Genomic DNA, 23,301 nt, shown 5'->3' on the forward strand with positions numbered 1-23,301 from the left:
CAGCAAAGGACCAACTTTCGTGACGGATCACGCGAAATCTATAAGTGCTAGAACCAAAGTGTTAATGAATGATTTGTAGTAAATTTATTAAGGATTACTTCGTTCCTACGCGCTTTTCCTGTATCTTCAACAGTTTTGTCAGAAATCGAGAAAAACCGCATTTTCGGCACTTTAAGGGAGGGTAGAGGGGTGACGCAGAGGGGGGAGGCGTGGGGAGGGTTGATGAAAAATAACTTCAGTCTATACGTACATATTTCAATTTAAAAAAACCTTCCATTAATTATGCCGTAATTTTAGCTAATTTCCCCCTACTAGAAGCTCAATGCTCATGGCAATGTTACAGATGGATAAAAATGAGAAAATTGTCCTTGGGCGCTGTCACTTGTCAACCGTTGTTGACGTTTAGTCAATCAATTTGTTATTGATAAAAATTGATAATACTTTGTACTTCATGAATTTAGTTTGGTTTGAATTTTTATTCAGGCCATTAGTAGGGTCGCGCACAATAAAATGTGCACTATTGAACATGTCTGTAAAAGAGTATATACAAGTTTGAAATGGTGAAAGATGTTAAGCAACAAAACAATACTCCAAATATTACATGAGAAAAGTATCTAGCTTGTTTATAATTTTTTTAAGTTATTACTGCGTATTGGTCTAGTTAGTTCATCCTACACACATAAGAAGCAATGGAAAGTTCATTAGAAGATAATTTATTCAAAGCAGTACAATCTGCAGACCAAGAATCGATTGTGTGTCTTCTAGACAGAGGTAAATGATTATTATTTTTCTAACCAGTTAAATTAAAACTAGAACATAAATAATAACTATTAGCCTCCCTCTTTATTAAAAAAAAACAGTTATTATTGAGTACTAGAGCTTACTTATTGAAACTTTCTTTCTTCTTTCTTTTTTTCTTGATTGCAGGTGCAAACCCTAATAAGATAGCAAAAAATGGTAAAACATCACTAGGTGAAGCATGCAACATAGGAAACTTAAGTATAGTCAAATTGCTGGTTGATACAACAAAATCTAGGCAAAGTACACATTCAAGTAGAAAGCGCCATTCAAAAACCCACAAACGGAAGATAAAAAATGATGGTCCTCAGGAAGAAACACTTTCTAAATACAAGAACCCCAGTGATAGAAAATGTATGGGTTTGCAACTTGAAAATATAGGTCAGGATTCTAAAAGAGGTGTAAACCGTGGTTATTTTGTGTTTATACATAGTGATGGCTCAAGTAGTGATGAGAGTAGGATCACTAGCTTGCTGTCTCCCTTGAGTCCAGTGTCACTGACCCCTTCGCCTCAAGATGACTTGGAATGGGATGAAGATATTGGCAGTGTGGCTCCTACCACTAGTGAAGATGAGACTTGGTCTTCAATGTACAAGTTTGTATTATTTAGTCTATTTAGTAAATTTTAATGTGATTCTTTTATTTAAAAATATGTTAATATGTTAAAATGTGTTTCATTCATATTTGATTTTCATAAAGCAGCTCCCACACCAGCATCTGTAACTGTATTAAATAAGTGTTGAAGCAGTCATATAAAGTTTTGTTTCTTTTTCCAGGTGGTATGCTTCAATATTAGAATGCACTGGTGCAGCAATTGCATCTCAATCAATAGAGATTTATGGAATTGATCAACAAGATGCCTTTATGAGGACAGCATTACACTATGCAGCTGAAAGGGGACATGCAGAGGTTGTGAGATTATTGTTAGATGCAGGTAAAACACCTCAAAAATTCCTGTAATGCAGTGTTTTCAATCTGTGAGTTCTGACCTCCTGGCTAACCTGTATCTGCCATAAAGTAATACATATGTACAATGCAAGGCTGAAGCATGAAAAAAGATTAAAAAGCGTGTCTGATTATATAAGTAGAATATACTACTTCATTTTCTGGGTACCAGTCTTATCTCATAAGAAGTTGCCACACTACTCGTCTAAAGTCGCGTCTCGATACCGCGGCAAACTATCGGCATTGGCTCGCGCGGCAGCGGCAGCCGCGCGCAATGGCACAATGGATACCAGACTGCTGCGCGAGCGAATGCCGCGCGACAAACCATTCAATCTCGGCAGAGGAGTGTCAGTTTTTTGTTCGCGCGCAGTTAGGACGGATGAATATATATTGCGAACGTATCTTGCGTTGGATCACGCGGCTGCCGCACTAAAGTTCAAGATGATACCAAAAGTGGCTCGCGAGCCTAAATACAGATTTGCCGTGGTCGAACAATACTTGTGCGGCCGCCGCGCTACATCGAGGCACGCCTTAATACAATTACTACTGTCAGAAATTATATCGACATATATACAAAAACAAAAGAGCTATGTATTTTCTTGTGTTAGAGAGGAGTTCCTATTATCACCCTTAGGGTGCAAAGCTGTACTTTACTTGACCATCATCATCAGGGTCAATCCGCGGCAAGAGTAACAGTAGTGACGATTTTTTGACATGTTCCATTTATTCACAATGCAAGTTCAAGTGATAATCTATCTATAAATAAGTGTTACTTTCCCTATATATATTATGCATAGATCCATTCATTTGCAGCTGTAGTTCAAATAAACACTCAATGTATTCGTGACTCACGTTACTTTTACGTGGATTCACCCATCATCCTCCTTGCGTTATCCCGGCATTCGCAACGGCTCATGAGAGCCTGGGGTCCACTTAGACAGCTAATCCCAAGATTTGTTCTTGACCACGAAACTTTTTTTTTCACACTTGTATTATAATTCCAATACTTACAATATTTAATGTTTCATATTTTACCACTTTTCTGAAGCACGCAATGTATTCTATTGCAGGAAGCAAAGTGGAGGTAACGGCGGGCGACGGTTCGACGGCGCTCCACGTGGCCGTGATCAAGGACCACCCGGAGATCGTGACAATGCTGCTGCTGGCAGGCTGCCACGTCAACAATAAGACGCACGAGAAAATGACGCCGCTACACTACGCAGCTTCTAACGGATTTTTAGATTTGGTACATACATAAACTTAAATACATACCATACACGAAAGAAAAAGCGATTAAGCCCACGGGTGGCGAAGCAGGGAATTGAACTCGGGTCTCCAGCTATCTGCAGCAGCTGATTTGCTTACCGTTGCACCACCTCGGCCGCCGTGGTACCCGTCGAAAATTCTCTAGTGTATGTTATCTCTGAAGGCTAGGCGCCTCTGACCAACTCTAAGGGTGAGCAATGTGCGCTTGTACCTCCTATATAAATTTAATCCTTTGCAGGATTACGATATAGCGAGTGAGATAGTGCTGCCATGTATAGATTTTTTTGATTTTTGTCGAGCTCCCGATATTTCGACGCAGCTACAGTCGGCATCAACAGTAGCGGATGAAACAAGGTACTCATAGTATCGAGATATTAAACAGTTACCTATTTTATTTCAGGTCAAAATTCTAGTAAACAATGGTGCTAACTTGGAAGCCAGGGACACCAGTGAGCGCACAGCCCTGTTCTTAGCGCCGGCAGGGGGCATGTTAATGTGGTCAAATATCTCATTTCAGTCGGAGCTAATGTTAATGGTGAAGAAATACATGGTGCGTATGTATTTACATCGTTATATATGAGTGGGACTGAAACCGAAAGGTTCGGTTTGGAATTTTGACTTGCAAAATCTCATTAAATTCTATGAACAAAATGACCATAGTATAATTATGCAGAAAATTATCATCTCAGTTATCTTATTATTTTATATTATGTTTCAATAGGTGTACCTAAATCACAGTGAGTTTGAAACGAAACTACCGGCGCCTTAATAAAATAATAATAAATACAGACAGCATATTTTTGAGATATACATATAGAGAGCAAAGTACTTATATAACACACTATACAGACATAACTTGCTATTCCACAATGTGCTTAAAATTAGTCGTTCAAACAATTCCGACTGTATTTTGCGCTAATAGGCTACTTTTTTTCAGGATATACGCCTCTTTGCGAGGCAGTATGGCGCAGATTTCCGGAAGTAGTCGAAGTATTATTATTGTCCAGAGCTCGAATAACACATTCCCACAAACTTTTACATTATGCAATAATACAAAGACAGGTATGTTAAAATATTAATTAAGTATAATATAAAAAAATATAATACATCAAATGAATCTTAAGTGTATAGTAGAAACAAGTCTCATTTCCAATTTACCATGGAGTAATTCTAGTATACAAGGGGCATACTTTGCGCTGTTCTTATTATAAGAACACTAGCTTTTGCCCGAGGCTTTGCTCGCGTTAGAAAGAGACAAAAAGTAGCCTATGTAACTCTCCATTATTATTTAGTTTCCGGTTTGGATAAATAGAGGTCGCTACCTGAATGTCAAAAAAAAAAGACTTATGCATGGAACCAAAGAGGATTGACTATGGAGTCGTCAAAATAGAGTAGATATTAATAGGGGCGCCACCGTCATGCATGTGGCAACTATTGAATCACTTTTGTATGAAAACAGTAAGTGTTGCTATGATAAACAAAGTTCCAATTCTAGTCTTTTTTTTGCTAGGCTGTATGTATAAACGTATTTGATGGAACGGAACTCCCTAGTCCCGTTATAGTTTTAAAAAGTTGGCGACAATAATCCACTATTGTAAATATAAATTCGTGAACCTTTATACCTATACCTACTTTTAGGAGGAGATAGTGAAAATGCTTGCGAATTACGGCGGAGGGCTGAATCTGCACAACGATAATGGCGACACGCCCCTGCTGCTGGCGGCGAGGCTGTCACAACCTGGAGTTGCCAGGATATTGTTAGAAAAGGGTAATTACTTTTGACGGGCTGTTATTTGTGGCGTTTTATTAGATAATTTGTCGTGAAATGACAGTCTCTTCTCTGTAAAAACCACAAAATTTTTATCCATCATCATCCTCCTTGCGTTATCTCGGCATTTGCCACGGCTCATGGGAGCCTGGGTCCGCTTTGACAACTAACGCCAAGATTTAGCGAAGGGACTAGTTTTTACGAAAGCGACTGCCATCTGACCTTCCAACCCGAAGGGTAAACTAGACCTTATTGGAATTAGTCCGGTTTCCTCACGATGTTTTCCTTCACCGAAAAGCGACTGGCAAATAACATTTCGCACATAAATTCCGAAAAACTTATTGGCACGAGCCGGGGTTCGAACCCACGACCTCCGGAATGAAAGTCGCACGTACTTACCGTCAGGCTACCAGTGCTTCCACATACATTTTTTATTATTTATGTAAAATAAACTTGGGTCTCCCAAAACCTATCGTCGCGGCATCGGTTTTCGCCGACCAAAAATCGCTCGTTGATATGCACATGCGTACGCATGCGTTCAGTAACGACGAAGTAAGGAATCGTTAAGCGTTTTCATGCTAACGAGCGTTTTTTGGTAGGCTAGAGTTGATTCCGCGTCGTAAGTTTTCCCAAAACCCTTATTGGACCAATTCGGAGTTAGTCAGGGCTTATCCGTTGAGTAGTTTTTGAACTATACTCATTTGAAATGGAGCGCGCGGATTTGAAAGACGTTTTCGCACGTGATGTACACAATTTTGGAATCATAACGGCTGCACCGATTTTAATGGTTGGGGTATCTATCAGTTTGTAAAAACATTTATTTATATAAAAATTAAAATCATTAAAAAAATAAAGATGGCGGTCGAATAATAAAAAAAATATGAAAGTTTCATTTTTTTTATTCTCACGAAATTTACAAATAGTTTTTCTACCATATGGTCACATTTTTATTTTTTTAAATCAAATCTGATATTAACATCTGCAAAATAAAACAAAAAAAAACATTAAAATCCGTTCAGTAGTTTTTGAACTATACGCATTGAAAATGAAGCGCGCGGGTTTGAAAGACGTCTTTGCACTTGATATGTGATGCATCGTATCGTTTGGTACCGCTATACACGTAAGACTGATTATTTATTTTGGTCACAACTTACTATATTACTATTCAGAATCAATGTTTTTAGTATTTATATACATTATTAGTTTTTTATTCCGAGTTTAGGTATATTTAGATAACCCCCGTAAACTTGACCATCACATAATTTGTATTTTAATACGTAAAAGAACTTAAATGCACATAACATAACATTTGTATTAATAGCAATTGTCCTTTCCGAGGACTCCAGAGATAATTTTCGACAACTAGGAGCGTATGTTTTTGTGCTGGCGATGTTGGTGGGATGCTGGTTATTAATTTTGGTTGGAAACAGTTCCTTGCGCACCAAGTTAACCGATAAATGTTGAGTCTGCGGATCAAGTTTTCAAGCTTGGCCATTATTCCTCCAGGAATACACTGTTCAGCATGACAACCAACAAGACTTTTTCCAGAAACTATAGCCTGTTGATGTTATAAGTGTGGTGATTTTTTTTTCTAAACAATTTACTTCCTCAGAGAACATTTGCTCTGCTATTTCAGGGTAAACCATAGGAACGTAACCGGAAGAAGCTGATAACCTCATTGTACCTCGCGCAAAAGATATGGCGGAACAGGGACTCACGCGTATCATCACATCTTCCGATACAGATGTCTTGGTATTTAAATAAAAACCACTGGAGTCTTCGGGTGAAGGATAGACGTAAAGTCAGTGGCCAGATTCGGGTTTGGACCTAGCTTAGAGCCTCGAAAGGTCTTTGCCTCATGTGAGACCTCGAGTGAGTTCAGGGTGGTAACGGATGCTAGAGTGTCCCATGCCCTTCGTTGAGTTTATCTCGCAGTTTGTAGCCGTGGAGGCTTTCAGGGCGTTACGTGCGAGATCGGACGTGATGTAAATGGAGGCAGGAATTACGGCAAAACGACACTTTACGAGTGCCTCAGCCGCCAAACCATACCGGTAAACAGGTCTGAGTCCATGCTTTCTCACTAAAATATGTGTTAAGAACGGTCCCAATTTGGCATTTAAGCATGTGATCTATGGAGCTAATTATATAGGGAAATTTCCAATTCTTATCTAGTATATTTTCTTAAGACTTCAAATGAGAATAACCTACCGGAGTATAAGGTACTACTGCTATTCGTGGTTTTTACGCTTTTACGTCTGATACCACTTCTTTTTTCAATACAAAAGGAAAAAACCATGTTCTAAAACATTGTTTGCACACACACTGAAGTTATACCAGCTTTGATAGAAACATCGCAGTAACTACAAAGTCTTCCTGGAGGAATAATCGCCATGCTTGAAAAGTTCACTCCAGTTCAACTTGGTGAGCAAGAAACTGTTTACCACCGAAAATAAATTAGTACCTAACCAATATCGGCAGCACTCCGTGTCGTATAACAACGCCCCATATTCTGGATATTACCTATGTGCCTATGCCATCATCCTGGGGTTGGAAGACGTACAATGATAGTTGGGTACTGCAGTGGTCTGAAAACAGGGAGATATGGTATGAATATGTATACATGGACAATTTCGGTTGTGAAAAAGGCTGCGAAACAATACGCTGTACGTGTTGTGGGTCTACCCTGCGCGGCGCAATGCAAATAATGCAATGTATTAATAATGTTATATTTGCAAAGGGATCTGCCAAAATAAAAAGTATTTTGCAAAAATGATATTATAAATTATTATGTTATCATTATTTCCTTGTTTGATATTATTTTGTATATCTTTTATCTTTCACTATAACCTAGACAAGAAGCAAAAAATATATTTTGTATTAATATAATTATGTTTCCGTAGCCCCCTACAGAAGTTGTCGAAAATTATCTCTGGAGTCCTCGGAAAGGACAATTGCTATTAATCATTTAAGTTCTTTTACGTATTAAAATAAAAATGATGTGATTTGTGCTTACATTATTAGTTTCTTATTCCGAGTTTAGGTATATTTAGACAACCCCAGTAAACTTGACCATCACATCATTTTTATACAATACTAAAAACATTGATTCTAAATAGTAATTTTAATGTTTTTTGTTTTATTTTGTAGACGTTAATATCAGATTTTATTTAAATAAATAAAAATGTGACCATATGGTAGAAAAACTATTTGTAAATTTCGTGAGAATAAAAAGAAAATGAAAATTTCATATTTTTTTATTATTCGGCCGCCATCTTTATTTTTTAAATGATTTTAATTTTTATATAAATAAATGTTTTAATACAAACTGATAGCTACCCCAACCATTAAAACCGGTGCAGCCGTTATGATTCCAAAATTGTTTACATCACGTGCGAAAACGTCTTTTAAATCCGCGCGCTCCATTTCAAATGAGTATAGTTCAAAAACTACTCAACGGATTTTCATGATTTTTATTTTATTATGTAGATAATATTATCAGGTTTATTTTAAATACATAAAAATGTGACCATATAATAGAAAATTTATTGGTAAATTGCAGGAGAATGAAAAAAAAAGTTTGATATTTTTATATTTTTCTTATTATTCGGCCGCCATCTTAATTTTTTTATGACTTTATTTTTTTTATATTAATGAACGCTTCAATACGATGAGTTAGAGTCCGTCTAAGCTAACTCTGCCCCCCCGTGATGGCATGCACCGACGGTTGAAACGTTTTGCTCCGCTGTCGCGTCGTCTGATAAAAGCTATAGGCTAGATGCATCAATTTATGTGTAGTTATTCTGAATTAGAATTTGTGCCAGTGCTGCACTCTGATGGCAGAATGTAGCAGTAGTACCCCCTATTTCTCTTTCCCTTGCCACTAATTTCATTATTTCTTTACAGGTGCCCACGTCAATTCCTGTAATAGCATAACTGGAGCCACCGCACTCCACATAGCTGTGGAAAGTATAGACTGTCCTAAGATATTTGAGGAATTGCTAATATGTCTGTTAGAGTATAGGATAGATATGAACGCTATAGCGCTTACCGGCGACACTGCCCTGAACAGAGCGTTATTATTACACAAGTAAGTATAATTTGTATTTTCTACATAATACCGCTTTATCCTTGTGCCTACATTTGTCCTACCCATAGGACATAAACCGGCGGTATGTATGGGATATATAGTTCAAACTAAAAATACGCGTAGGCAGGTAGCACTTACGTTCATGACAGGTTTTTTCTGGCTTGTGAGTAGACTATTTTATACACAAAAAGAAACAAATAATACAGACATGAATATGGAAATGCTGCCAACGCTCAATAACTAAATCATTTATTGTTTTTCAGAGACCACGCGGCGGTGTTGCAAATTCGCTACGGAGCCAACGTCAATGCCTGTGATTTGCATTCCTGCGGTTTAGACAACTTATCAATAGCAAGTAGGCGACGCTCGAATAATTTAGCTCGTATGTTAATAAAGGCAGGCCATCATATAACAGCACCCGACCCGGTGCCCCCTAAACAAGGCACAACAGCCTATTGGCTATATCATACCAGCAGGCAGCCACATAGTCTATCAGACATATGTAGAATTAAAATTAGATCTATGGCTAAGAAAAAAATACTGTTTCAATATATTTCTACATTGCCTTTACCCACGAGCTTAAAAAGATTCCTAATGATGGAAGATGAAGGTCTATAGTTGCTAATGACTAGTGAATTGTTATTATTACTGAATTATTTTTAAATCATTATTTATACTGTTGTCTTTATGATCAAAATAAATATTTATTGGTAGTAAAGCAAGTCAATAGGCCATACACATATCTTGTGTATGTACAGTCAACAATGTGGCTCAGCGCCTTTGCATACAAAGTTCTATGCAGGGACCTCACTACTCTTTAGCTGACTGTACTTAATCTTACTTATGATTTGTTGCTTTAAAAAATTTCTAGTCACGTTTGAATGTTTTCTGATTTTTTACAATGCAATGAAAAAAAATTACGTTTTTTTAAATAATGTAGCGAAGTATATATATATATATATATCTGCATCATTTTAATGGAAAATCGGTAGGAGGGTTTGCCTAGCAGTTTAAAAAGTAATGGATATTCCTCCACTTATCTAATTGTCATTATAGTTATTGGATTTTTCAGAAGTTGTGCATATTTTCAATAATTTTTGCATACAATAAAGTATTACGTTTTTCATAGGAGAAATTTCACAATATTTTGAATTTCCACCCTTGTTATGTCTTGATTGTACCAAATGGAATTGTACAGTAATAAAAACACTCATTTACATTCATGCGTTTTATTAGTACAAAGGTGTAAGTGGAAAATATAAAATTGATTATGTTCCTACTATGCGATAACCGCTACAAAATTGTCCAAATTACGAAATAAATGCTTTGTTTACACTTGACGATATTTAGGCATTTCTACTTCTCCTTGTAGGTACTCGATTAAGATATTGTTAACAGAGAATTAAATACACATGTTCGTTTACATTCTTTAATGAGCATAAAAACCAACATTCTACCAATGTTATGTTATTATTCAGTTTTCTTTTAATCATTGATAAATTGCAGTAACAAACGAAACTTTACTCTGTTATCAATTCCTGATTGAGTAGAAGGTATGTACCTACCTAAAGTAAAAATTGCCTATCTAAGACAAAACTTAAGACTAACCCTTGAATGGAATGGACATAAAACTTCAAAACACATAGGTACATCTATACATTAAAACACGTGTTCTTATAATTAACAAGTAAGTATTTCAAGTAATCGATAATTAAATAAACACATTGCACCATTTGCACCACAATGACAATAACTTCGTGAATCCGTCACCGTTAGGTGTAAACTAGGCATAAGGCTTAGATATAGATAGGACTACCAAAAAGATTTAACATTGTACGGCCCAAGGATATATGGATTAATGACATGTTCAGTTCGATTTAATTAGAATCATATTTAATTGGAACGAAGTTGCATTTGTTTTAATTTGTTCCATTAGAAATAACAATATTCTGATCTCTGCACTGTACTATGTTAACATTCCAGTGGCAAATATGCTGGGCCTTAGAGGAGCTTGACAAACGATCTCAAAAATAACTATTTGATTGTATAAAGTAAATATCAATTACACGTCGAGAGATGCTACGAGCAATTAAGGTGACGACAGATGACCCCTTTTTCACGCGGATAAAGTATTTGGGAAAATGCACTTTTAACTCATTAAATGCGTGGTCCTTACAGTACCTTGCTCTAATTATATTGTGATGAAATGTCATTATAAATCTTAACCTATACATAAAATAGAATTTAATAGCAAAATGTAAATGTATATTGATATTTTTCTTTCAAAATTTTCTTAACATTATGTAACATGACTTCAATTAATAAATTAAAAACAGTATCTTTAAAATGGCATTTTGGTCAAAATATCCTATTATATTTTTTACTAACTAAAATCAAAACCTTTGTGTATTTTAGGTAATGATTAATAATAATGATAAATAACAAATAAGTTTTATATTCAATTTCTATGCAAAAAGTACCTATTGGGCAAATCACAGAATCATAATAATCAATAATAACATACAATAAATCTAACGCAATGTCGTACAACCTCGAAATGTAAAGAATAGGTACTGTAATAGGGTTGCAAGATAAATACAATATATCACACCACACTATGTATACAAAAATAACAATTAAATAAACAACTGATTAACATAAAATACAGAGTGAACTTCGTAAGATCCACAAACTAAATTATATTAAATAAGAAAACATTTCGATGTCAATAAAATAACTATGGCTTTCTCATCAATATAACATAAAATAATGTAAACTTAATAAATACTTATTTTATTTTAGACCTATACCACATATATTTCTGAATTTTCCGATATGGAAATGGAGCCCACACAATATGTGTATGTTACTATAAAATAAAAATACACATTTGTACCTGCCTAGGGCCCGATTTTCAAGGTCTCCTACACCTATCGTAGTAAGCTTAGAAATAGATTTGTGTAACTCATAATCTCAAGGGATGTGCCATCAATATATATATATTATAGGACATTCTTACACAGATTGACTGAGGCCCAAGGTAAGCTCAAGAAGGCTTGTGTTGTGGGTACTCAGGCAACGATATATATAATATATAAAATACTTATATACATAGAAAACATCCGTGACTCAGGAACAAATATATGACTTAATTAATTAAATTATAGAAAACAAAACAAATAGAAAAAATGTCTCATAAGCTGAACTTCATTCAAACCAATGAAGTATCTTCAAGTAGGTATTAAATTATTCAGTTCTGTGAAAGCTCAGTTGCCACACGACCTCTCTTGTCCTGAACATTGGCCAGTTCAGGACATGTTTCCAATAAGATGTTGATCAGCTCTGTACGTTTGTTAGCTACGGCTTTGTGAAGAGCAGTCTGACCGTCTGTGTCTTGCATCAATATATTTGCTCCATGCTGAATAAGGAATTTTAGAGTAGCAGCTTTACCTGAAATATCAAATAATTTATATTGCAAATATTTTGCTTTTCTTAGTCACATACATGTTACGATGGAAGCCGCAAAAATAGCCAATACGATTTTATTTGTTGCATCGTAAGAGCGTCTAGCATCTCACATAATTTTTGGACTTTTACTTTTGCAGCCTTTCATGAAAAACATACTTATTATCGTAGTAACTTGCAATAACAAGCTAAAAAGAAAATAATCTAGTTTGTTAGAAGAAAAGGCTTACAACTTATTTCAGTTGCATCTACATTTAGGATGGACATCATAGTCCTGTCACTTTGGGAATACACAAAAGCAGACATGTTGTTAACAAAGCCTTTACCTGCAACTGCAGCCTTATGAAGTGGTGTAGCCATCCCACTAGTCTGAGCGTCGACACAAGCTCCAGTCTCCAGCAGTGTTCTACATATGTCTACGTGTCCATTACGTGCAGCGTAGTGCAATGCGGTATACCCAGAATTGTCTGGCATATTCACAAATTCTCTAGCATTTTTTGCTTTCTGGATTAACATGTTGACTTTCTCCTTATCACCATTGAAAGCTGTAACAATTATATGCAGCAACACCCAAGGTTATAACAAAGAATTACTGTTAACAATAGTAAGGACACCAACATTACCAACATTGTCTGCTGATGGTGCCAATTACTAGATATAACTTATAAATCTACAATTTGTACAGTGCAAGGTAACAATGATACTAAATTCAAGTTAACAATGGAAAACGTGCATATAAGGTTTATGAATACAGTAGCACACTAACACGATTTTATTACAAAGGTAGTCACCAGCATAAAGAAGTGATGATTTCTGTAACTTGTCACTTTTAAGCGCTTGACAATTTCGTATGACATTTCAAACAAGACGTCAATATGACAAGGTACAGAAATCATCACTTCTTTATGCCGGTGACTGTACATTAGGTACATACAAATTGATAGGTAACAATTACATTAGGTATCAATAATTTTGAGAGTTATCAAGAATGGTATGGTCTACTGGGGCAAAGTTCAAACTAAGTATCAGCAATTTTAAAATCCAGTTCAGTGTAATCAATGAGTCTATTGGTGTCAAACAAGGTTTTTTTTTTATTGTGTCTAAATTATAAATGAATACACTTAAAAAATTATTTGATATTGGTAGAAATAAAGTGAACATCAACACTTACCAGCATTCCATATTCCTCTCTCCCATTCCATTTCCGATAAAGTCTGACAAACGGATTTGTTTGCAGTTGTGCAGTGAGTGTGATCACAATTTACATGATCCATTTCTAAACATATAACAGTAAACACACCCAAAAAAAAAAATATGATTAAAATTTACAGCTCACGCTGAAGAGTCCAGGTGATCTCATTTTCTCCAGTGCTCGAGATTATTTTGTAGCCCAGAAGGGACAATGAGTTTATAGCATGTAAGACATTTGTTTTAATGGATACTCCATTTACAACAACACCAGATCCTGGATATTTTTTAGTCAGTGCTCTTATTTCTTCATCACCCAGTCCAAAAACAGAGCAATCAGATGCATGTAGGGAGCCCTTAATAGCAATGTATACAACTCCTTCTTCAGTCAAAGGAATATTGTTCAAGTTGGCAGAGGAAGGATTTTGGCTACCTTTGGTATCCATAATAAGGTTATAGATGGTAGTAAAAATAATATATCTTCCTCAAATTACACTTCGTCGTCTTTTGTAGGCTGTTGATAGTTTCCAAAGTGCATAGCCTCTTTGCTAAAATTTGTGATATTATCCTGCTCTACAATAACTGACGGTTCTGGTTCTGAAAACTCCTTTCTCATAGTCCACATGTATTCATTATAGTCTTGTTTAACTGCTGTAGAACTGGATGCAACCACTTTGTAACCCAAAACCTGTAATATTAACATAGAGGATGATAATGTCAGCCTATTTGTAGAGAATGTTCTTAGTATACAAATTAACCTTGTCAATGTCACACTTAGAACTGAAACACACTCATTATGATTTCACACCATCACACTGCCAGCATGATATGTCTACAATTTGATTTATATACAAGCTAATTGAGCTTTAATTAGTTTCATGCAGCTTTCAGGGCCTGTTTAAATTCATTGAACAATTGGGTCAAATGATTAGTGTCAACTGAAAATGCACCTGAAAGCATTTTCTATGAATCTAAAAATTTATGGTTTTTTAACTTTCGGTGCAATTGAAAACTGCAGTATTTGCAAGCCACCAGCATAATTGACTGTTGACACACAAGGTGGATTCTTTGTTTATAGGTACTTTACTGCCGCGGACGTATCACATAGAAAGTGTTAGCAGTGAAAGTTTTAGTTAATGTGAAAATGGCATGACTCATTTCTAAATACGTATAAATATAAGTACACGCCCCAACAGATAACATTTACAGCTTACCTCCAATGCGCTTAGTATTACACAGGGATGCTGCAAGTAGACAATCGTAGAATCATCACAGTAGCCACCACACGCAAATCTTTTCAGCTGCTCGATGTCACCAGCTGAATTAAATAAAATTTCACTTGTTAATTTTGCTCATAGTCACCGACAGTAAGGATAGTTTGTGCTATGGATAGATGTTTATTAAGCCTATGTAAACACAAATATTCGTGTGATAAGATCAACAAATATTAAGTTTAAATATAACATCAAGACGAGTTAATACCTAAGTATGCACTCAAAATAAAAATATACCTTTTAAGCCGGATACTAGAACGCGCCAAGGGTTTTTATGGCCATAAGATGCGAGGTTACCTCTAATCAAAATGTAGGGCATTGATTACGGATAAGTTGAAGCTTTTAATAAACCCTTTATTTATCTAGATATCTTACTACGAAACACAATAATCAAAATTCAATGCAATGCAATAGTCAAATCGAATAAACAAAGTGGATGTTTTCAATTTTTTCTCGTACCATAGACTACATAGAGTTAAACAGATTACCCTACCGGACCACAATCATTAAGCTAGGAACACACTACGCGGACGTCCGTCGTAAATCGACCGCGGACGGGAATCTGGACAGTGGAAATAGACGACCATACTACGCGGACGTCCGTCGTAAAACGACCGCGACCGAACAGTGTGCTGAGACAGATTTCGATCGGAAATAGTTTGCACGGTTATGTGTAATGTCATTGTCCAGATTCCCGTCCGCGGTCGATTCACGACGGACGTCCGCGTAGTGTGTTCCTAGCTTAACCGTGCAAACTATCGGTCGACGGACGTGGACGTGGCCTTGAGCGCATGGACGTCCGATCGAAATCTGGCTCGCTGGATGTTTTGTTCCGTGCACACTGATCGGTCGCGGTCGCGGACGATTTACGACGGACGTCCGCGTAGTATGTTCCTAGCTTCAAGCTAGGAACACACTACGCGGACGTCCGTCGTAAATCGACCGCGGACGGGAATCTGGACAATGGAAATACACGTAAGCTAGGAACACACTACGCGGACGTCCGTCGTAAATCGACCGCGGACGGGAATCTGGACAATGGAAATACACGTAGCCGTGCAAACTATCGGTCGACGGACGTGGACGTGGCCTTGAGCGCGTGGACGTCCGATCGCAATCTGGCTTGCCGGATGTTTTGTTCCGTGCACTACGCACTACGTGCACTGATCGGTCGCGGTCGCGGTCGTTTTACGACGGACGTCCGCGTAGTATGTTCCTAGCTTACGGACGTCCGCCGTCGCGCGACCGCGGACGCGGATCTAGACAAATGGCCCGCGCAGACGTGCGAAGCAACTTTTTTGTCTGCGGCGATCGGTCTATGTGCATGAACACAGTTATACAATAAAATTCTATTCTATTCTATTCTATTCTATGGGCTAGTGTGAAAGTGCGCACACGTTCCGATGAAACTTTTTTGTCTGCGGGTTCGGCGACAAGCCTGCGACATACGTAGTATCTTCTTAGTACATAGTTTGTGCCTGCGACGCCACTGTCTCCTTCCCTATTGGTTTCAATGCAAGTGCGCACACGGCGACAAAATAGTCGCCGGTCGGTTATCATTTTGACAGTTAGGGCTAGTTCAGACACGGCGGAAACCGCGCGGATGCAAACCGCGCGGATCAACCGCGCGGATATTATTACAATAGCATAGTACTAGAACGTCATCGATCTAAACTACCTAGATGCACCATCACGGCTTAGAATGTGTCCGCAGCAAATTGTGCTTGAAAATGTTCTAAGCACAATTGGGCGGTCAGTAGCGCTTCATCCGCCGTGTCGGCAACATGCCGAAGTGCTCCGTAAAAAAGTGCAAAAATAACACCTTATATACGTTAAAAAAGGATGACGTATCGTATTTCAGGTAAGTAATTGTTAATAATTTTATAATATTATGCATTTATGGCCAAAATGGTTTCCTAACTTACTAAAAACATTTATTTTCTAGAATAATTGAAGTAAATTCCTTGATTTGGTCTTACGCAGTTTGTCTCTTTCTCTCGCGCTATACTAGTAATGAGCGGACGGCGACAAAAGATGGTTGAAGTGGAACATAGTTAAAAATGGAATGATGGAGTCGCTAATTTATATTTTTTGTAAAAGAAGCCTATTTCATATTAATAATGTATGTATTTATTTATTATTATGGACCAATAAGTCTGAAATAAATGATTTCAATTCAATAACATTAATACATATCTTATAAATTACTTTAATTATAAAAAGAAACAACCCGGGAATAGCAAATTCGTTTTTAAGTAATAAAAAAGGTTTTTATTCCAGATTCTCAAAACAAGACGTTGAAAGGACACATACACTCACTACACGCACACACACACACACACACACACACACACACACGTATGTTATATATATACATACATATATATATATATATATATATACACACATATATATATATATATATATATATATATATATATATATATATATATATATATATATATATATATATATATATATATATATATAATTTTCATGTAGGACTACGGGATCTCATATCGGCCTTACTGACCCGCTATCAAAATACACCCTGTATAAGTCCTCATAGTAAAAATTAAAAAAAATTTAATGCACTTTTACTAAGTTTAGAAAATAAAATGAAGTCTTCTTTCAGCAAAATATGCTATCTACGATATTTAAGGTACTTTCCCTCCATGTGGCATCGCCGTGGGACACCCTGTATATACCTCAGTTGACTCTATTTAATAATGCAAACATTGCAAAACGTGGAGATATTGATCAGTTGCAATTTTCCCCCAGTCCAAATTGTCCCGCCGTACCTTATATATTTTTTTGTTTGAGATAATATCAATAAAAATATCATACAGTAAAAACTCATTTTTTTCGCTTAAAATACGCAAAATCTCGAAAAATGTTATACCAAACGTTTTGTTCCTTAAGAAATTTTCTATCTAATAGGATTTTTTAAAACAGTTTTTCGCAAAAATACCGCAAATTTCCTCATTCTCGCCTTTCATCTCATAGCGCGACTCCCATGATGCCTCTGTCCATCCTCGTTCCCAATGTAAAAATGGCGTTTAGATTGTTGCAGCGCGAACGAAATTAAACTTATGTTGGTTGCAATAAGACGTAGATTTGTTTAAAAATATGCACACCTGCGATCTGCGGTAATAAAATTTTATGGCTTTCGCGATGATCACATTCATTAATGTCATAACCGCCAATTGCTTGCATTTGAAATTGAACTTTAAGTACTAAGAAATAACGTTGTTTTTGTAAAAAAATGAAAGTAGTTTTTACTACATTGCGAAGTTTTCGTTTGTCAACTAGACGCACACATTTGCAACTTAGCGATCGGACACTTTTGAGTGTCGAATTTGTAGGCGATAGTGTATCTAGGAAAGTTTAAATCGATGTAGAACGTTCACACCACACCGCGCGGACTATGCATCCGCGCGGTAGCCGCAACTCGACCGCAAGAAAATGAAAACGCGCGTTCGCCGCGCGTTTATCACTCAACCGCCTGGGCGAACGTATGTTATTATTCGAAAAAAATATAATTTTAAATGCCGATTGTTGAAGTCGACATTGATATCTGTCGTTTAATTGAAGAAGTAGAGGAAAGACCGACTTTATATGACAAGAATTTAAAAGAATATTCCGACAATATTGAGAAAAACGATGCCAGGTAGTAAAATTCTAACCAGTTCATCAAAACTTTTAAACACTCATTCTGAAGTAACAAAATTTTTTTTTGGATAGGCTCTCAATTTCATGAAAAAATTGGTTGTCTGTAAAGTCGGTTTACGGACGGTAGTTTAACGTGAAAACGTCAAACATTACAGTAGTATAGACAGGGGCGGTCAGAGTATAGCAAAAGGGGCCCGATTCTGGGACTTTTTTCACGTTTTTTTATTTATTTATTAAAAATACACAAAAGTTAACAGTATTTCACCAAAGCACTTATGTGGTAATATAATTATGTACATGTTAAATTGACATAAATAAAAGCAAACACACTTAAAAGTTAAACTATGGTTATTACATTAATCACCTAAGGAGTGTAGAGTCTATGAACCTTAAGAGTTATCTGTAAAACACACCAACACTATCAGCAAATATGTCAATATCGTCTGTCTCCAACATGATGCGGTTAAGAGCAGCTCGGGCTCGAGCGGTGCGCCGGCCGCCGCGAACAGGCGCTGCCGCCGCCGCGCCGGCACCGCGCCCGGCATGCCAACCACCACATTCGCTCTTGGCACTTGCAGCCCCATTCTCTCAAGCACGGATGCGTCATCTACTCTATGGTGAAACAGTTGGCGGTAATGCATGATATGCAGCAGTTTCCGTCTGGTTTCTAGAGTTTGAAGACCAACCATTCCTGTTACGAATAGAGATGGATACATATATGGGTAATATCCGTACAGTCGTTTGTAAATGTGCCTACAGAACTTCCTCTGCACTCTTTCTAGCATAGTGTTTTGTTCTTATTAGAAAGAATGCATTAAAATAAGCATCTTTTATAAATTAAAGTTTTTTTTAAAACCTACTAGATATCGACGGAGCCCCGCTTATTACAGAAACTGCACAGAATAGGAGCCTTCGGCCGTTTGAAGATACCTAACGAACCTAACCTATACCTATATAAAAGTCATCATTTTGTATCCTAGACCGTTTGCGAGACACGCGTTAATTTTATTAAAGTGCTAGTGCCATTTACTAATCTTAGAACCCTGAATATCTCAGTAAATATTAATGGAGAAGAAAAAGTTTATATAACAAAACATCCTTATTTAAACGTGTTCTATATGATTTATCAATATTAACATAGGTTATATTGGTAAAAAAAATCATCGTAAATTTATTAAGTCTCTGGCGCCTTAGTAAATACTATGGGAAAATTCGCAACTCCGTACTGCTCTAACTCAAACAACTTCATTCTATAAAAAATGCTTATTTTAATGCAATCTTTCATGTTTTTAAATTACAAACACTCAAAAATAATAAACACGGGCGCGCCATCTGTCGCAGCTGTGGTGCTTTACTCAAGCCACACGCTACAACCATACCGAGCGCATCGATCAGCCGCTTAGTTCCTACGCGCGCCAATAGATGGCGCTTTCGCTCTCTTGGGAAACGGGACAATGACGTCATCTTTTTCGTGCATGCTGCCCGTAGTAACGAGTTATTAGACGTTATCACGTCAAAAAGAAAAAGTTGCGTCCGTAGTATCTTCTTCGTAGTCTGTGGTTGCGTCGCTGTCGTTCCCGTGTGCGCACCTTGGAAATAGGCTAGTTTAAAATATGGTACACACAGGGCCGGATTAAGGGTAGAGCGAGTGGAGCGGCCGCTCTAGGCGCCACATGGCAAGGGGGCGCCAAAATCGAGAATGTGGAAAAATCCATACAAAAAAATTATACGTTGCGCGGGCGCGCACATATGACAAAATGGCGAGAGGAGTCGGGAATGAATCCGCTATTGAAAAATCTAGATTTGTATTTCAGATTAAGTGGAAAGTTCCACCACATTGCCAACATATACCAACATTCATAAGGGCGCTGTTGCTAGGGCGCTGTAAAAGGAGGATTCTAGCCCTTGACGAACCACATTGTTGTGCGGCGAACGACAAAGTTACGTCGCTATCCAAATGCAAAAATATGAGTCTACCCGACAGTCCAAAGCGGAGTTCCTCATAAAGCCAAAGGCGCAAAACGTTTCAGAAAGGCGCAATTTTGTGAGTCCCAGCAGATGGTGAGCGAACTTCAAAGCACTAAGACCTAAAAGTCGGGAACATAGGCGCCCTGTGAAGTCAAAATACCCCAAAATATGTCAAAGACCGCAGCTCTGCAGAACAAGCTTGAAAGTTCGCGGATTCCCCGCTGGCAGGTTGAGTCTTCATAAATCGAGTAAAAAAATCGCGCTCGCTTCGCTCGCGCTTACTATTTCTATGTTCTCTTTTAGTTATTCCCAAAAAAAAACCAATGTGCTTTCCTGACTTAGCCACTATAGTGCTCCATTTTGTTAGTTACATACATACATACATACAATCACGCCTGTATCCCATAAAGGGGTAGGCAGAACACATGAAACTACTAAAGCTTCAGTGCCACTCTTGGCAAATAAAGGGTTGAAAGAAAACAAAACTGTGACATTGCAGTGACAGGTTGCCAGCCTCTCGCCTACGCCACAATTTAACCCATATCCCATAGTCGCCTTCTACGACACCCATGGGAAGAAAGGGGGATTTTGTTAGTTATTTTATGTATTTACATGATATCCACGTTCAGCCACACGTAACTATATGCTAGGGTGCGACTACGAAAGTCCAACCATTTGTCCCTTTCGTACTCTGTATCTGTATGATGAAATGCATAAATTCTGTATTACGTCAATCTTCAAATTGCGGCATTACTATGAAAAAAATTTCGCGCTCGCTGCGCTCGCAATTTATTTTCCTATACGTAGTGAAACCTTACCAAGGGGCGCCGAAACTCAAACTCGCTCTACCCTGATCGAGCGCACGGGCCGGCGCTGGGTACACATCTTCGATGCGATTGCATAAGGAGCACAACTCCGTGTTCACTTTGCGCATGAGAAAGCCAAATTTATTTAATGGAATGTGTCCGGAACGCAATCTTAACAGTAGAACTAGGTCCTGCCTACCCAATTCAATGTTGTCGATCCAAGGGGAAAGAAATGGTTGTGGCTGAATAGTCCTATACCAGATACCCTTATCCCGAGACCTTTTGTCAAAATATTCCTTCCACAATTCGCGACAATTAAATTTCACTATATAAAAACAATCATTATATTGGGGAAGCAAGAAAAATTCGATCCCGTCGATGCATGCCTGTTTTGCTAGCAAATCAGCTGTTTCATTGCCAATTATACCTACATGGGATGGAATCCACTGTAAAATAACATCTTTTGCCAAATCTTTTAATTCTAGAATTAACTTTATTATTGTGTAGGCTATCGGTACTCCTCGAAAGGTCGTGGTACACCGAGCCAAATGTTGCAGTGCGCTCTTAGAATCGGTGAAGACTACTATTTTGTTGGAATTTATGGATTTCGCGTAAGAAAGCGCTTCAGAAATGGCAATCAGTTCCGCATGCATTATGGATACATTACAGTTTATTTTAAATTTTATATTAGACCTATTAGTTTCATCAAAAAAGGCTGCCCCCATACTTTTATCCATTGCTTTGGAACCATCTGTAAAAATTTTATGAAATGTAGAATATTTTGCTATAACCTCGCTACAAATTTTATTTATCTCTAACCTATCGTACTTTCGTTTAGCTTTTTTAAAATTATCCCTAAATTTTATTATGGCAGTTAAGTCAATGCTGTGGATCCAAGTATTAAATGTAAACATTTCTAACTGTTTGATGGAGTAAACAGGTGTGTCTTTTAACTGATCATGAGACGTAACAAGTAAAGGCATCTTTTTCCGACTCCAATGCCTGCTATTTTTAATAATATGTATATGATTTTGTGTTGTGTTACCAGGACCGTTATTAAAGGATTTCAATTTAAGGCAAAATTTTCCTGCTAGGAATTTCCTCCGAATCTCAAGGGGCGGGAGGTGAAGCTCCACTTCCATGACATGAATTGGGGTTGTTTTAATATACCCTCCTCAAGGCTTGATTCTGCAACCTGTCCAATTTAATAAGGTTCTTTTTGCAGCTACTGTCATACAAGAAACAAGCGTAATCCATTCGGCTTCGAATTAAAGATATATACAATCGTCTAAGATGTTTTTGGTGTACCCCCCATCCTGCGCCTGCTAGGACTTTAATTAGATTTATATGCTTAGTAAGTTTAGCGCACATCTCATTTATATGCTTACCCCACCGCAAGGAACGATCAAGCCAGAGACCTAGGTGAATGTAGTTGACACTGTTAAATATCTAGATATTTAACAGTGTCAACTACATTTAAATAAGTGTCATTAATTTTGATATCGACACAATGTCTTATCGGCTTATTTCCAGAATTGAACAAGCACAATTTTGTTTTTTCTGATGATATCTCCAACCCAAGGTTCGCTAATATAACGGAGAAAGTATTTATTGCTAACTGCAGAGAGATTATTGAGTCGGGTAAGTTTGCCCCAGTTGTAAATATGACAAAATCATCAGCGTACTGGGAAATATGTGCGTTATTTATATGTTTACAAATGTCAATTGTGGCAATATTAAATAACAACGGAGACAGTGGGTCTCCTTGCCCCAAACCCTGGCTTGACCTCCTACACGCAATAGAATTTTCTAACTTTATATTTAAGTTCCTGAAAGTTAAAAAGTTCCACAGGTAAGTACATATTGCCCTATGAACATCAAGTCTATCTAAAATCAATAACAGTTCCCTAATATCGACATTGTTGTAGGCGTTTTTTATGTCAATGAAACAGCCTAATGAGACATGCTTCTTCGCAAACCCCGCTTGTATACATGATATCAAAAACTTAGGTTATCCAGGCAAGACCTAGACTTCCGAAATCCAATGGTATAGTCAGAGAATAG

General features: G+C 37.3%; 4 protein-coding genes across 4 annotated transcripts; 1 reads left to right on the top strand and 3 right to left on the bottom strand.

Moving 5' to 3' along the window:
- The first annotated feature begins 385 nt into the window (after positions 1-385).
- LOC125227128 (ankyrin-1) lies at positions 386-10,083 on the top strand. The gene is given in 10 exon segments (XM_048131347.1): positions 386-771; positions 928-1,393; positions 1,575-1,732; positions 2,814-2,989; positions 3,410-3,479; positions 3,482-3,559; positions 3,947-4,071; positions 4,648-4,777; positions 8,681-8,864; positions 9,128-10,083. Coding segments are annotated over 10 exon segments (1,824 nt in total). The 5' UTR covers positions 386-689; the 3' UTR covers positions 9,483-10,083.
- On the bottom strand, positions 10,078-13,632 carry LOC125227129 (ankyrin repeat domain-containing protein 39). Its single transcript, XM_048131348.1, has 3 exons — positions 13,501-13,632; positions 12,656-12,874; positions 10,078-12,314 (listed from the first exon to the last, which is right to left on the bottom strand). Exons 1-3 carry the CDS (start codon positions 13,601-13,603, stop codon positions 12,115-12,117), a joined length of 522 nt encoding a protein of 173 aa, XP_047987305.1. The 5' UTR covers positions 13,604-13,632; the 3' UTR covers positions 10,078-12,114.
- Positions 13,633-13,654: 22 nt separating this feature from the next.
- On the bottom strand, positions 13,655-13,963 carry LOC125227131. The gene has a single exon (XM_048131350.1). The coding sequence runs from the start codon at positions 13,961-13,963 to the stop codon at positions 13,655-13,657; it is 309 nt and encodes a 102-aa protein (XP_047987307.1).
- A 44-nt stretch (positions 13,964-14,007) lies between these two features.
- Positions 14,008-15,232, bottom strand: LOC125227130. Its single transcript, XM_048131349.1, has 3 exons — positions 15,029-15,232; positions 14,732-14,835; positions 14,008-14,205 (listed from the first exon to the last, which is right to left on the bottom strand). Exons 1-3 carry the CDS (start codon positions 15,108-15,110, stop codon positions 14,008-14,010), a joined length of 384 nt encoding a protein of 127 aa, XP_047987306.1. The 5' UTR covers positions 15,111-15,232.
- Positions 15,233-23,301: the final 8,069 nt, after the last annotated feature.

This window comes from Leguminivora glycinivorella, chromosome 6, assembly GCF_023078275.1.
Source record: "Leguminivora glycinivorella isolate SPB_JAAS2020 chromosome 6, LegGlyc_1.1, whole genome shotgun sequence".
NCBI classification, from domain to species: Eukaryota; Metazoa; Arthropoda; class Insecta; order Lepidoptera; family Tortricidae; genus Leguminivora; species Leguminivora glycinivorella.